The 15,404-nt window shown below is 35.8% G+C and overlaps 1 protein-coding gene across 1 annotated transcript in view; it reads right to left on the minus strand.

Moving 5' to 3' along the window:
• Positions 1–1,212: 1,212 nt before the first annotated feature.
• The window catches only part of APOB (apolipoprotein B), a 43,299-nt gene continuing 29,107 nt past the window's right edge, over positions 1,213–15,404 (minus strand). Inside the window, exons 26-29 of the mRNA XM_029285046.1 lie at positions 7,572–15,077; positions 7,015–7,129; positions 4,346–4,529; positions 1,213–2,844 (exon numbers count right to left, since the gene is read on the minus strand). Of these exons, the coding sequence (XP_029140879.1) occupies positions 1,213–2,844; positions 4,346–4,529; positions 7,015–7,129; positions 7,572–15,077 (9,437 nt within the window). The remainder of the gene's footprint in view (positions 2,845–4,345; positions 4,530–7,014; positions 7,130–7,571; positions 15,078–15,404) is intronic.

Here is a 15,404-nt window from a genome sequence, read left to right on the forward strand (position 1 = left end):
GAAGAAGAAAGATGTAGAAACTATCAGAATGAATAGTTCAATTAAAAGACACATACACATATTTTTTACTAAAATTACATAATGTTTTTATTCTGATGTTAGAAAGAAGAGATAGGAGGAGGAAGCCTATTAGTCTGAACTCTAGTACGTACATAACCTTCTAACAAAACATGAAACAAAATAAATAATGAAGCCCAAATATTTTGCTATCAGAAAAGATAAATCTCAATCTCGTGGGGAAAAGATTGTAAGCCTTACTGTAGGGATGTCCTGCATCTTTAAATACTGAGCAACAGGTTATGAATTCGCTTATGAAACACTGCATTTTTCTGAAGATGCAGCACTAATGCAATAAAGACCAATAGCAGCATGAACTGCCATAACATGTGTATAGAACAAAGAATTCATTTCAAAAATTGCCAAGGCTGACCTTGGAGTGGAATAAGAATGAAAACATTGCACAAGATGAATAGAAATATATATATAAAAAATAATGGCACATGTTCAGAAAAAATATTAATTTGGTTAATAAAGAAAAAAAAATATTTTCACAAGTCTGGTGCTGGACCTTGATAGGAGAAAGAACTGTTTGGGGGCAGAAATAAAGCCATGGCTGTTTTGCATGCAAAATAATCTGAATCATTTTTATTTTCTTAGAATGCATAGATTCCATCCCCATATTTGTCTCCAGTCTCCTTTTTTTTCTTCCTTTATGTATGCTTGTTATATTCCCAATTGAAAATTATTTATAACTTACATTCTTTAATTTAGCGTGACCTCTATCTTATTCTGCAAAATTACGAATATTTATTAAGATCAGTTACAAAATATATTGAACAACAAGGGGCCAGACGGGCTCTGAGGCCAGTGGAAAACCTTTCATTAGCAAACTGGATCATGATCTAGCTCCCACAAGTAAACTTGTAATAAAGGACGATAAAAGGAAATAAATGTATTCATTTATTGACTTTGCAGAGGAATAAGCTGACTCACCGATTATTTAGTTTTCATATACAACAGCTTAAAATAGTTTACTGATGGTGCAGAAATTCAGATTGCTGCCTTTAAATATGTGATAACAATTTGTACCATTTTTTTCCTGTGAGTACATCTGTACATTTTGCTTGATCTGTTCCACAGTCAATTGCCCAACATAAATTTACAGATCCATTAAATTTTGCTGCTGACCAATTTTTTTTTGTGGTGTTTAGATCATTGATTTGCCAGAATAGTTTGTTGCTGTTGAAGATCTTCATCACTTAATGGGCCTTGATAAATCGCCGACAAATTAAATGGTTTTGGTATATCTATTCTGAGCTCTCCTTGGCGAACAGCTATGTAGGGCCTCAGAGCATCTGCTGTCACTTTCTCAAGCCAATCAAGTAGCTTTTGGAGATATTGGAAGAATGTAGTATACTTCTCAATTGTCAAGTCAATCAATCTTTTTGTCTCACTGATGAGCATTTCATAAGAGTTGAAAAGGTGGTTGTATGTCTCCTGCAGCTTTGCCTTGACCTGTTGGTTTTGTTCAGCTGCACTCTGTTTTGCCACTTTAGACCAATACTGGATCTTTTCATGTGCAGTTTTGGAAAACTCAGCAAGTTTTTCTTGGTTCTCTAAAGCTTCTTTTGCTTGGTCTGTCAGGTTTGTGATCAGGTCAGCAGCTTCATTTATCCATTTGATGTGCCACTCTAGTATAGTATTAAAAAAAGTCTTCAGCCAATTTATAAATTTTTCTTCCACTTCATAATATTTGAGAGACCATCCAACTACATTTGGGTCAAAATATTCCTTCCTCAAATCTCTTATGCTGTGTAGAAGTTCTTCTAACTTATTATAAATTTCAGAGAAAGTATTCTGGATAATGTTTTCAATGCGAGGAGAAAAATATTTTACATCACCTGCTAAGCTATTCAGTGCATTCAAGAAGTTTACAAACAGTTGTTTTGTTTGTTCTTTCAGATGGTCATAGTTTTGAGCTTGCAAATTTTTGATAAGCTCTTCTATCTTTTGGAAGACTTGCTGAATTCTTTCCTTTAGGTCTCTTAGATGTTGTGCAAAGTCAATCTCTCGGAGACCAACAAATATCTGACTAACTTTCTTTTGCACATGGGTTAAAAATGTTTTGATTTCTGCAAGTATGTCACTACCTTTGATTATCTCAGAGGAAGCTGGGATTTTAATTTCTGCTTCATTGACAAAGGTAATCAAAGAATCAAAATATTCCTGCACTCTTGCAATGGACTGATCTACAGCTTTTGCTACTTTTTCAGTAATTATCACATATAGTTCTTCACCAGTATGCTTCCCAGGAAGGCCTGGTACCTGGAATCTTGTTACCTTCAAAAATTCAATGGCAGAATCAATAAGACGTTTTATCTGTTTATGGTATTCAACTATAGAATCCATTATGGCATCCAAAAATTGGGTTCTGATCTGGTCATACTCTATTTGGCTAGCTTGATCTGCAGCTTTATGGTATAGTTTTTGGGATTCTGTCTTAATCTGTTCATATTTTCCTGTGACCTGGTTAGTTACTTCATGAAGCTGTTGTTCTAGTTCACTGATACTGTTTACTGTGTTCACATATGTTTGGTCAATATTACTTCTCAGAGTATCCTTCAGTTTTGAGGCAGCAGAGCTGATTTCCATGCCTGTATGTTCACGGTGGTACTTGTTAGCAGTGTAGTACAAAGCATCAGCCATTTTAGGCACTTTCTCTTTTAAACCTTCAAGTAACTCTGTGACAGCATCCTCTTTCCAGTTGGTTTTGATTTGAATCAATTCTGGATTTTTGAAGGATATTTCACTTTTTAAGATCTCCACTTCATTCTGAGGGTTAGACTGTAAACGTAAAATATTTTTTTATGAAGGATTATTTGCTACTTTGTTATGGAACAAGACATTTACTCCCTATTACATTAAATGAAATCAATTATATTTGGGCTGTAAAACAGTAACAGTTTTATAGTCTCTTGAAGGCCTTTGAAATGAAAAAGTGCAGCATATAAAAATATAAGTAAAGTGTACACCTTGTTGTACAAGTATTTCCTTTCGGAGCAATCTTCCACCCATAATAGGGCGATTCCTAATTTTATTTATTAATTCATACAGAATTGTTAAAAAATTGTAATGTATCATTTCATTAAAAAAATACTCAAATGATTCAGTTTCTGTCTTAAATCTTTGGCTCAGCCCACACTTTTCATTTAGTGTTATTTACAATTTGATTTTAAATCCAAATAGCTAATGGCAGATATGATGGTACTGATAATTAGCAGAATTGCAACAGAACAAAAGGGAGAGGTACCCTAGGACCTTTTATTTATTTATTTGTTAAATTTGCCACCTATCTGCCAAGAATCTTTTAAATGGATGGATCGGGCCTAATCAGTCCATGTTGCTTTAACATGTGTTGGTATTTGTTGTATCCCATTTCATATTAATGAGCGTTGGCTTTTTACAAAAAAGAATTCTTAAACATCTCTACTGGAAATTACAGGTGCTAGTTCTGTTTCTATTTTTCAGTCTTTTAAAGAAATGATAATAACAAACTGAAGTAAGTACACCACACATCTGATATAGATGTATTACAAATGCCCTTAAGCACTGAGTGGGGAAAAAAGCGGTTTGGCTACAGTGTTCATTCACTCAGTTCTATTTAAATAGATCTTGAACTGCAGCATCATATCTCGCTTGTTCATATTTGTATTTGATTGAAATAGACCTGTAGTGGGATTGAGTAGTGTGCTGCATAACTAATAATTGGAGGAAAAGTTGCGCAGATGGCTACACTTCATATTGCTATCAATACTGATAGTCAGTTTTGAGAATACTTATGCATTCCTTGATTAGATCAGTATTCAGGTATTTGAATGTTTAGTTGATGCCTATGTTTATATGTGTATTTTATACATATATACATTTATTGTACATGCATATGAACACAATATTATGGACTTATTCTTACTCAGTATGCCTTTTTAATTAATCAATCTCTATATGTCAACTAAATGATAGTAATTGAATACAAATGGGGAACAACAAAACATTTCACTGCCTTCTAATTGTGGAGGTTTTGATAGGGCTGTTTATTAAGGGAAGATTTAAGAATAAATTAAAGGAAATTCTACTATAGTGCCTAAGTGTTGACTTTTTTTCCTGAAAAAAAATCTTTGTGTAAGGAGGACAAATCAAAGCTGCAGCTAAGGGAAAATCCAGCCTTCAGTAGGGGCTTGAATGACTAATTGAAGTTAGGTTCCACTGAAGTCAGTCCAACTTGGTCAGAATAAAATTGAAGGTCGTTTGAACTATGGAGCGTAGTCTTAATTTTAATCTTGCCTACCTGAGTTTGGTAGAAGATCTTGCTGTTGAGAATACTGGAATCCAGGCTGATAAGAAAACGAAGAGTACCAGCCGAAGAAGATGATATCATTGTAGAAACTCTTGAATCATCTCCCTGGTAGCGCATTTGGACATCTGTGAAAGTTGGACTAGTGATGTCCAGGGATGCTTTGTCCCGAACAATTCTAAAAGAGGCACAAAGTAATCACAGGATAAATTAATTGCTCATTCATATAAAGTAGCACTTTTTTTAAAAAAAAAGGGCCTATTATAAATGACTTATTGATGCTCAATTTCTTTGGAATGGCCTACTCAAAGTCTTAGCTAGCACCAACTCTGAAGTATGTTCAGCATCAGCAGAGCACGTTATTTGTGCATGCCACTTAAGTGCTATTTAAATATTCTATCTATAAATATTTAGGGAGGGCGTTATTTGATTGATTTTAATATTGATTAGTTCTGCTGTTTTATTGCTGCTGGATGGTTAGATGCAAGCTGAAACCATGCATTCATGTATAACATGACATATGCATATTTTGTCAGTCGCCAGTTCTTACTGTTTCAGGGCATTTTTTCCCCACAGTTGGTAAGACGGTTTGGCAAATGCTGGGTGCCTACCTTGCAAAAGGATACATTCAGCTTGTTAGTTCAAAGTTAGTTTAATCTAGTGGTTAAGGCACTAGACTAGAAAGCGGGAGACCATGAGTTCTAGTCCTGCCTTAGGCATGAAAACTATCTGTGTGACTTTGGGTCAGTCACTCTCTCTCTCAGCCCAACCCACCTCACAGGGTTGTTGTTTTGGGGGAAAATAGGAAGAGAAAGTTGAGTTGGTTATGTTTGCTGCCTTGAGTTATTTATAAAAATAATAAAAATGGGGTACCGGTAAATAAATAAAATAAATAAAAAATAAAGTCACTATAGAATACAACCTGTAGGTTAGTTTATATGATCATCAGTAATAATTGCTATTAATCAATCTGGATGATTACCTGGGTAATGAGCAGCAATATATAAATCTATACCTGATTTTCAGCAAATGCATATTCTCAGTCAGTATTTGAATTTGGATATATATCCAAATTTCTTTTTCTGACAAAGAGTTAAAGAATTAAATTGGGAGACTAAGATGGCCATTTCTAGCTTGTTCTGCTTTCATCAGTTAGCCATACCCTTTATGGGATTCGAACCTGGGCAGTTTACATACTAGGCAGTGATTTAACCACCAAGCCACAGGCTCTCCTCCCCTCTTTGCCAGCAGAGTCAAGGGAGTATATACAGGAAGTTTTTCAGACAGACCAGGTTCGAATCCCATAAAGGGTATGGCTAACTGATGAAAGCAGAACAAGCTAGAAATGGCCATCTTAGTCTCCCGATTTAATTCTTTAACTCTTTGTCAGAAAAAGAAATTTGGATTTAAAATGTTTCGCAGTTGTGACTTGAGCCTGCTTAATGCCCCTAGTTGGGAGGCTGCATGGTAAAAGATATTGTAAAAAGTAAAACTGCAGTATAGCAGTTAAAAATGTCAAGGTGTACTCAATCAGAATTTTATATATTTTCATGTAATTTTAAAATATTTCTTTCTGATAAAACAGATCATATTATATATTGTATTAATACAATGGAAAAATAAGATTCAAAACTCTTCTGAATTATTAAATGGCATGACTGAAGTGACAGTGTTATGCAGTGTTATGCAGACCTTGATGGAAAGAATAATTTAAAAAGTCAACATGGGACAATATTTCAGATAGCTACCATTGAAGCTCTATTATTCAGTCAAAGAGAGTTAAAAGGAAAGTTTTGGTGGTGTTTTATAAAACAAAGATTAATTTTAGTAGATCAAATGCAGTTCCGCTGGGAAAGAAGCCTGCTAAATATCCTCATTACCCTGCCTTTAAGCACAACCCTGCCTTTAAGCCCTTGACTTTCAACAATTTGTTTAGTGGCTGTTCAAAGTTACAAAGACACTGAAAAAAGTGACTATGACCATTTTTCACACTTGCGACCATTGCAGCATCCCCGTGGTCATGTGATCAAAATTGGGATGCATGGCGATTGGTTCATATTTATGGTGGTTCAGTGTCCTGGGGTCATGTGAACAGCATTTGCGATCTTCTGACAAGCAAGGTCAATGGGGAAGCCTGATAACGCTTACGGAGTAAGGTGTAAAGTCTCCCTTATATAACACTGCTTAATGGATTAGGATTCCCCATTTATGGCATATAGTTTCATCTATAGATTTGCTAACATAAAGAATATATTTAGGATATAATCTGAGTCAAATCAGAGGTTTATTCTTCCAAACTTTTGGGCTCATGCTGGAGCCGATCCTCAGGGAACTTCTTTCTCTCCAGAATGTGTGTACTAGTTATAAGTGTTTATTATATTTATATGGTATCTGGTTGTATGTGGCTTTTACTTATTAATTAGGATGTTGATGGCTGGCCATTAAGTCATTAATTCCTGTTTCCTTATGTGGGCATGTCTCTTAAGTACCTGGTAGGCTGGTGATAAATCAGCACTCCCATTGACTGACAAGGGGCCTGTTTCCCAGGCTTCAATCATTTCTCCTCAAGAAATGTGCAGAGCGGGCACATTCATTGACTCAGATTGGATCCTGCAATATTATCCTGCGATAATATTTGCCTTCATTGGTGAGAATATATTTACCTGTCACCTTCTGTAATGTAGACGGCTTTATATTTTCCACTTAGCTCAGGATGAGCTAAATCATACTGTCTATTTAGTGTGAAACGGTTACCTTCATATTGGTAGGTGGTTACACCTAGAAAGAAAAGGTTTCAAATGGGTGAAATTGGATCTCACAAATTTAGGATGATACATACACTGATTTCATAGGCATTTCAACAGTGTCCTTGAGATTTTTTGTTTGTTTAACCATTACCTTCAATTAATAGAACAGTTTTTACTGTTAATTCTTTAGTTCTAAAGTAGCTGTTATAACAACCTGCACACAGCAAAACTAGTCTCATGAATTCAGGATTACTTCCCTGGTCTAATCTCTTTTCACTCATGTATAAAATCCAGATGGATTTCAAACTCTCTACTCCCCCCCCCTCAAAAAACAACAACATTACTTTGCCTCATCTTACCTATGTTACATTTTAAAGTAGCAGAAGTTCTTTCAATTCACTTATCTTAAATTCCAATCAATTATATCTAATTCAAAGATAAAACAATATAAAATATAACACGAATATTCTTACCATCTAAATCATATTCTAGAAACTGCAGTGGTGAATTTGCAGTAAAGTCAATGGAATGTTCAAAAGCTTCCTTTGTGTTCTTCAGATCTGTTTTCCAGGTAGCACTGTACAATGGGGAAGCGATCTTGAAAGAACTAGACAAAGCTCCAAATTTGGGGAAGTAAATTCCAGCAGGTAAAGTAAATGTAAAAACTGGTATTTCAATCTGCTGTTGAGGAATTGTAATTGTAGGCAAATCAAAATCAGCGATCTTGTTGGCTACAACATCCAGATCAATATTTATGTTGCCAAGAAAAAGTCTCTTTGGAAGAGTAAATTGGGGTATTGTTACAAGCTTGGGATGCTTGGGAACTGTTAGCTCAAAGTATGGAATTTTATTTTGTCCCAGATTATTGTATTTGGTTATTTCATCAAGTTGCATTTTTGGTAGCAGAGGAAGGTTGATATCAAATGATGTATTATTCACCCTTTCAAGTACATTGAACTCATGTAGACCAATGGTGAAAAATTGAACGTGAATACCTACTGCTTTAATTGCAGGAAACTTGATTATAAATCTATCTGCCAGTTGACTGATACTTATAGGGAAAAAATACCCATCCTGATTTTTTGTGTATACTATATTCGTTGATGCATTTAGGAATTGCTTCTCTTCAGGTCTAGTGGTCAGATCTAATTTTAAGATGTGCCATAAACTCCTTTCATAAACTGGCAATGTAAACTCTCTGAGGAAATTGATGTGCCCTCCCAAAGATGCCGACAAGCCAACTCGAGCTTCTACATTATCATTTGCTAACTCCAAGTCATGTCCAAGGAAAAAATTATGGATTTGGCTTTCACTCTTCCAGTTAATTTTTTGATTTCCATTATTAACAGTCAGTGAAAATGCTTGATTAACAGAAGTCTCCTCAAGGAAATTATTTGGTTGGGCAACTTGTATCTGAAGAGCTGCTGACATGATATCAGAAGCTAGTTCCAAAGTTACTCTGCAGATTTGATTTCCTCTAGTTCTAGGTAATGGGAAATAATTTAGATAGTTTTCTCCACTATGGTCCCATAAAGCATAAAGACGATTGGTAGATGCTTCAATGGCAACATTTTCTTTTGCGTCAAAATTCCAGAAGTCCCCAGAATTTGAACTAGTTTCAAACTTCATAGCTGATCGAATACCTTTAGAATTTAAGTAAGTATTTGCTTCATGAACCAACTTCCCAGAAAATGGTTTTCCTTCGTAAAAATCACCATTGATAAAACCACTGGTTGATGTATCAGCTGATATATAAGATATAATACTTTCTAGGTTAGCCTGATGGACAATTGCTCCTTTAGCATTGACATAATTGGTATCAACATCATAATTTAAATTTATTTTTGAAGATATTATTGGCATTGTTTTGGCATTTCCTTTAAGCTCTTGCCCATAATTTACTTTCAAGCCTGGTGCCATAATCTTGGCTGTGGTTACTACTAAAGCTTCTATGTTTTTCTTTGTGAAACTGATAGTGCTGTCGTGATTTCCTTCTACAAATTTGTTTTTCAGGGATAATGCAGTTGCTAGTTTCAGCCCTCTCTTCCTTGTGATGCTTGTTGTTCCAGTCAGCTGATATTGTAGAGCCTCAATTACAGAAGTGGAGGAGGAACTCAATCGAGCAATAATATCAGATTGGTTAAAAAAGCCAGCATTTGTATTCAGGGTAATCACGCTAGATTTAAATGAGAAATCATAGGTAACATTTCCAAAGGCTGGAATATAGATCTGGTTTGGCAGTGGGCTTACTCGATAGTTGGGAAGCTTCAGTGTTCTCAGGCCTTGGGGAATATGAAGGACTGGTAGCTCCAGTGATGGAAGAACTACTGTATATGATGGCATTGAATACTGAACAAATGGAACAGTGAAGTCTGGCGTCCTCATTTCTTTTGGAAGCACATAACCAAAGGTTGGGAGCTCTGCGGTAAAGGGAGAGACTTCAATATTTAGCAGGGGAATGGTGTAGCTTGGAATTGTGAAGATTTGCGGACTTTGGTTTACTGAAGTATCCACTTTGTATTTATCAAACTTGACCTTGGCTTGGTTATATGATTCTGTCAGAAATGCTAAAGTATGGTCTCTATTTCTTTCAAAATATTTGTTGAAGTTCACTATATAAGAATTGAGAGTTTTGTGCACTCTGTCTAAAGGAATTGGAAATGAGTGTACATCTTTGTTCTTCTTGTACTGAAGTTTTACGTTTAAATCAAATGATTGTTTTGGAGTTTTCAGTAACCCTTTTAGGCCTGTTTCTTCCCACAGAGAGTATGCTTGCACTTGAGGTGTCTTGATACCAAGGTAGGGAACAAATTGTTCAGGAAATGAAATAGGAATATTTAGGAATTCCAAGTTAGCTTCACCATTCATGGATATAATAGCTTCAGTACTATCTTCATTATTACCAGCAGACAAGTTATGAGTGTATCTATATTGGTTAAATCTTCCCTCAGCTACCCAGCTAACTTGTTGAGTGGAAGGACTGAGCACCAAGCCGTAGTTATTTAGAGATTCAATTTTTCCAACTATTTTGAATGGGAAGCTAACTTTTAAATTCATATTGTTATTAGCTGATGCTTTAATTTCAAATGGTTGTACTGAAAAGGACACATCATTATTTATTGTCCCAGAGGTGCGTCCAATCACCTTAGCATTGTGTGTACCAGACAGCTCCATTTTCAGCTGTACAAGGTTCCCTGTACCTTGAACATTTAAAACACTCTGTCCAAGTTGTGGAGACTCAATTGTAGACTCAACCTGAAGCTTTGAAGAACTTGGCAAGTTGTATTCATACACCATTCTTTGGTTGACTCTTAGGTACTTAGCATTTATCCTGTTTTCTGCTATAAATGCAGCTATGGATCTCTCTATCGTAAAACTGACTTTTGATTCATGGGTTCCTTCATCAGAATAATCATGAGCAGTCCATTTCCAGTCCCCTTTACCAGTGGAAGTAACCGATATATGTCCAGCTTCCAATGCAGTTTTTATTTCATTGCTTAACTCAGCTTGGCTAGTGAACTGGGCCTTTGGAATGTTGAGCCTATGTGTATAAAGGGTCTTGCTGTCCATGGAAATGATCTTGTTCAGGTTGACTGTTAGTTTGTTATGTAGTTCTATAGCATTACGTGTACTCCGGAAGCTGGCTGTTGTTTCAGCATTTCCTTGAACAGATGCTGTCAAAAACACGACTTCACTTCCATGATCGGCTTTAAGGTACAAGTGGGTGAACTTCAGGTTTTCTTTTAGAATTAACTTTTTCAACTCAGGTGCCAAAAGATGAGTATTTGCAGTTAGGGTGAAAGCAAGGTAGTCAATTTTGGATACGGCAATAGCTGAAAGAGAGGCTACAAATTCTGGGCTGTAGGGATGAGCTGTTACATTCTGAAAACCAGCATTAGTAGTCAGGGTGAAGAAGGGAGAAGTAATTCTGCAAGTACCAGACAGCTTTCCAAATGTAGGGATAGTTACAGTATGTGGGATACGTGGTAACTGGAATTCTGGAATCTTTATATCTGGAAATTGAAATTCATTCAAGTTCAGCTTTGGAATTAATAATTCAGATATTTGTAACTGCGGTAAATTAATTTCAGGTAAAGAAAAGTCTGAAAAATAAAGATCCTTGATTTTTATTTCTTGAAAGTATGTATCAGTTGCTGGCAGCTGAAAGTCACTTGTCATTATTTGATCTATTATCCTCACAATCTTCAGTTTTATTTCATTAAAATCAATTGTATAGGAGGGAACTTTAATAGTATTTAGAATGGTAAATTCAGGAGTACTAAATCTAATTGGGATTCTGATTTCATTTAATTTCTTGAAATTTATCTGATAAGAAGGCACATGAAGGTCTGTTAGTGGAAGAATAAAATCTGGAGTTTTAAATGTTGCATCCTGTAAGGCTCGGAGACTGACTTCAAAAGCTGGTATGTTGATTACGCCTAGTTTGATTGCAGGAACAATAAAACCAGTTTTAACAAACTGGTTCAGATGGTCAGCCATATTTTTTACATTGTATTTCTCTGCTGAAACACTAATCTTCTTTGAAATAATGTCCCATTTGTCAACTAGAAAGGAGACTATGACCCTGTATAGTTGACTTGCTTTGTGAAGGAATCTTTGGCATTCTGCTGGAATGTCCATTTCGTAAATTCTTTTGCGTGCATCTTCCAAAAAATCACGGATCTTACTTTTTAATTCATCGATTGCTGTAGAGCTTATAAGATCATTGAGCCAGTTAACTGTTGCAGCAAGTCTACTGTCTTTCAATTTCTCAATATAGCGAGAAACCACAGTATAGACCTCTTTGATGTATTGTTTTGCAGCTTCTATTTTTTGTGGTAGCTCCAAAGCTTTAATTTCCTCATTGATTTTTTGAGTTGCTTGCCGAATTTTATTGTTTGTTTCATCTACAAATTTGTTGTAATCAAAGGATTTCAGCTTCTTTATCATGATATCAAGGAAGTCATTGATACCATCCACTAGCTTTTTATAATCAACTGTTTGGAGCTTCTTAATGGCATCATCGATAAACTTCAAAATTTGATTGAAGAATGGTTTTATATCAATTTGTTTCAATGTGTTAGTTAATCGCAGAACTGTTTCTGTGATTTTCTGTTGTTTATATAATTCTATCACCTTATCCATTAGAACTTTGGCCTGCTCATCAATATTATATTTTACAATAAGCTCATGCATGCGGACTCTGAATGCATTGATCTTCTCAGATATTTCATAATCTTCCATAAAATTTAGAAGGATATTTTTGATTTGTTCAAGGAGTTGGTTTATTTTTTCAAATGGAAATTGTATTTTTAACTTTTCTATAAGTATTTTAGTGTCAATTGTCTCTATCTGCTGCTTCAAAGTTTCTGCAATATGTTGGGCATCAAAATTCTGAATCTGACTCTTCAGCTGATCAAGTTTTTCTTGTATCTGAGCTCTGATTTTGTATGTAGTATCCACATTTTGAACCCAAGCAGCAGCATTGCTTCCTATCTCGCTAGGGTCATACTGAGAAATAAAAGACTGGAGTTGTTGAATTGTGTTGATCATTGTCACACTGATTTCATATTGGTCATCTAGAACTTTTAATTTTTCAACAATTTTCTCGATAAGTTGCATGATAGCTGGTCTTAAGTCATAATTCTCCTTCATATACTTTTCAGTTTCAGTCAGAAATACTTGTAGCTGAGTCAAAGCTTTTAGAAGATTAGCTTTAGCATTTTCCAATGTGTTTTGAAGGTCCTCAACTGTTATGCTATAATCTTTTGTGAAAGCATCCAAATTCTCTTTCAGTTTATTCACTTTTCTTTCCAGATCAAAAGAGTTCACATAGTCATTCACTTGCTGGGGAAACTTATCTAATGCTATTTTGTATTTTCTCATAAGCTGATCTATATTGATGTTCTTTAGATTCTTCTGAATGGACTTCATTGCAGTTAAGATGGAACGTCTGAATTGCTCATAATATGCTGGAAGTCTTTCCAAGAAAGGTAGATTGATGACATGCATGTCTGCATTTTTATCATATTTGAGAGAAAGAGAGAGGCCAAACTCTTGAGGCTCAGCTATATTTTCCCTTAAGTCCAGAGTATCAATTAGATTAAGTCTTCTATCATTTGTGAATGGTATCTTCATAGGAAAGTCTAGTGCAGAAAGATCAGCTAAAGTTTGTCCAGTCAACTCCAGACCAATATTTTCAGCATTGTTAAACATATTAATGTCTTGGGTATGTACATGGTTATTCAGCTGACTCTTCATTTTCCAAGCACTGCTTTGTTCAGATGGAGTTAAAACAACAGTGACTTTGCTATCCAGTCCAGTATTATATCTTTCCCCAGAATTGATGTTGTGGTTGGTTGATCCCTGGTAATCATGGGAAAAGACAATAGCAAGAGGTTCTGCTTTTAGCAGGAATTTGCTGTACAGTCGACCGGATTGCTCTCCCAATTGTCCATCTCCATTAGTATGCATATCAAAAGTGACTGTAAATGGGGCAGCCATAGATCGTATTTCATTAGAAAAGGTTAAGAATTTAGAATCACAGTTTGTGTTGACATTGATTGTAGAAGAGAGTCCTGCAACATTTAAGTTAACTTTATGGGTAACGGCTGCACCCTGAATACTTGCAGCTGTGTCTGTCTTCATATGTGCGGCCAGGTCTCCATAAGTAAAGATATAGGTATGCTTTATCTCATTGCCACTATAAGCGCCTTTGATATTACCATCCAGATTTACCTTCAAGAGCTCAAGCTGCAAGCGGGCTTTGTTGTTTACATTGGCACTGCTGTATTTCAAATCATTGTTCAAGTTGGCTGTGAGGGAAGAGGGCTGTAGTTGCAGGTCCACATGATGTTTGTGGGATACGTCTGGGTTAATAGTGTGATCCAAATTTGAAACATAAGTCAAGGACAACCCTACAATGTTCAGCTCATGAGTGTGTTCAAACTGCATTTCTTTGTGTGACCCTGTCAAACTATTTGAAAATCGGAGTTCTCCATTATTTACTCTGAAGTTCAAAATATTTTTGCTGTCCACTTCCAAAATGCTTCCTTGATATGTGCTCAACAGTGCTATTTCTGTGAGAGCTAGTTTCCCATCCAAGCTGAATCTGGCATTATGCGTCCCGGCTCGTCCATTGGTATCAATCTTCACAGAAGCACCGGAAGTGCCAATTCGTGCATTCATCTCATTCTCAAGGATCAGTAAAAGAAGCTGCAATTTTGTTGTTGCACTGCTCACCAATCCATCCTGTTTAATACTTAGAGCAGACTTATGTTCTGCTTTGTTTCTTTCATTTTCCCATGACAAGTCACCGATCAGTTCAACACCTTGGTTATTAACAGAGCCTGATACCAGGGCGTAATATACATTTTTAAAGTAAGTGGCCTTTAATTTAGAATGAAGGATAGCCTGCTGCTTGTCTAGAGTTAAATCAAACTTATTGATTGTTTCAAAGTTTGTGTAGGTTCCAATTGCCTCTGATGACAGTTTCAGCTGGCTGTTTTGATATCTTAAGGAAACCTTATTAGTCAGAATGTAATTCTGTATGTTTGTGATAGAGTTGATTGTCCATGCATCTTCAGTAATTTTTTGAATCATCTGGTTAGTAGCCCCAAACAAGGAAGAATCAAACTTCAGAGTTGAATCCCATACCAAATCGAGACTCTTCTTCTTAGAGGTGATAGATTGTAAATATGTGGTTTTGGCAAATAATGTAGCAACATTCAATTGGCCTTCTAGATTGGTAACACCAACATGTGAATTGTCATCCTCTGTGGAATCCTGGTGGGCAGACAAGGAAAACATAACTCCGACGGGGCTGGAAGTATCAAATGTCATGCTGTATTTGACGGTGGGATTGAGTCCATATCTGTTGACCTTGCTGAATTTAAAATTGGAATTGAGGAGGCTGTGACGCAGTGAGTTTTCATAATCACAGGTAAGTCCGTTTCCGTCATAACTTGCTTCTGCCTGACCTGAAATAAAATGGGGGAAAAAATAACATTAGTAACTTGAAGATGTTAAGTAACTTGAGCTACTGTGATTTTTTAAATGATTGCTGTCTTCATTCATAATTCATGAATTCTGTAATCCAGATAGTTAAAATGCAAGAAGTATGCTTGTATACTTGAAAGTAAGTCATGATGTATTTAAGGGACCTTGCTCCGAGTAAGCAAGGAACTGACTTGAATAAGACTATTTCTTTTTCTTTGACCTGTGGTGACGGAAAAGGAGATGCAGCTTATTTGGCAAAATTTTCAGAAGTGGTTTCAAATTGTCCTCTTTCTACAACTCAGAAGTAA

This window comes from Protobothrops mucrosquamatus, unplaced genomic scaffold, assembly GCF_001527695.2.
Source record: "Protobothrops mucrosquamatus isolate PMUCROS unplaced genomic scaffold, P.Mucros_1.0 scaffold1230, whole genome shotgun sequence".
In the NCBI taxonomy this organism is placed as follows: domain Eukaryota; kingdom Metazoa; phylum Chordata; class Lepidosauria; order Squamata; family Viperidae; genus Protobothrops; species Protobothrops mucrosquamatus.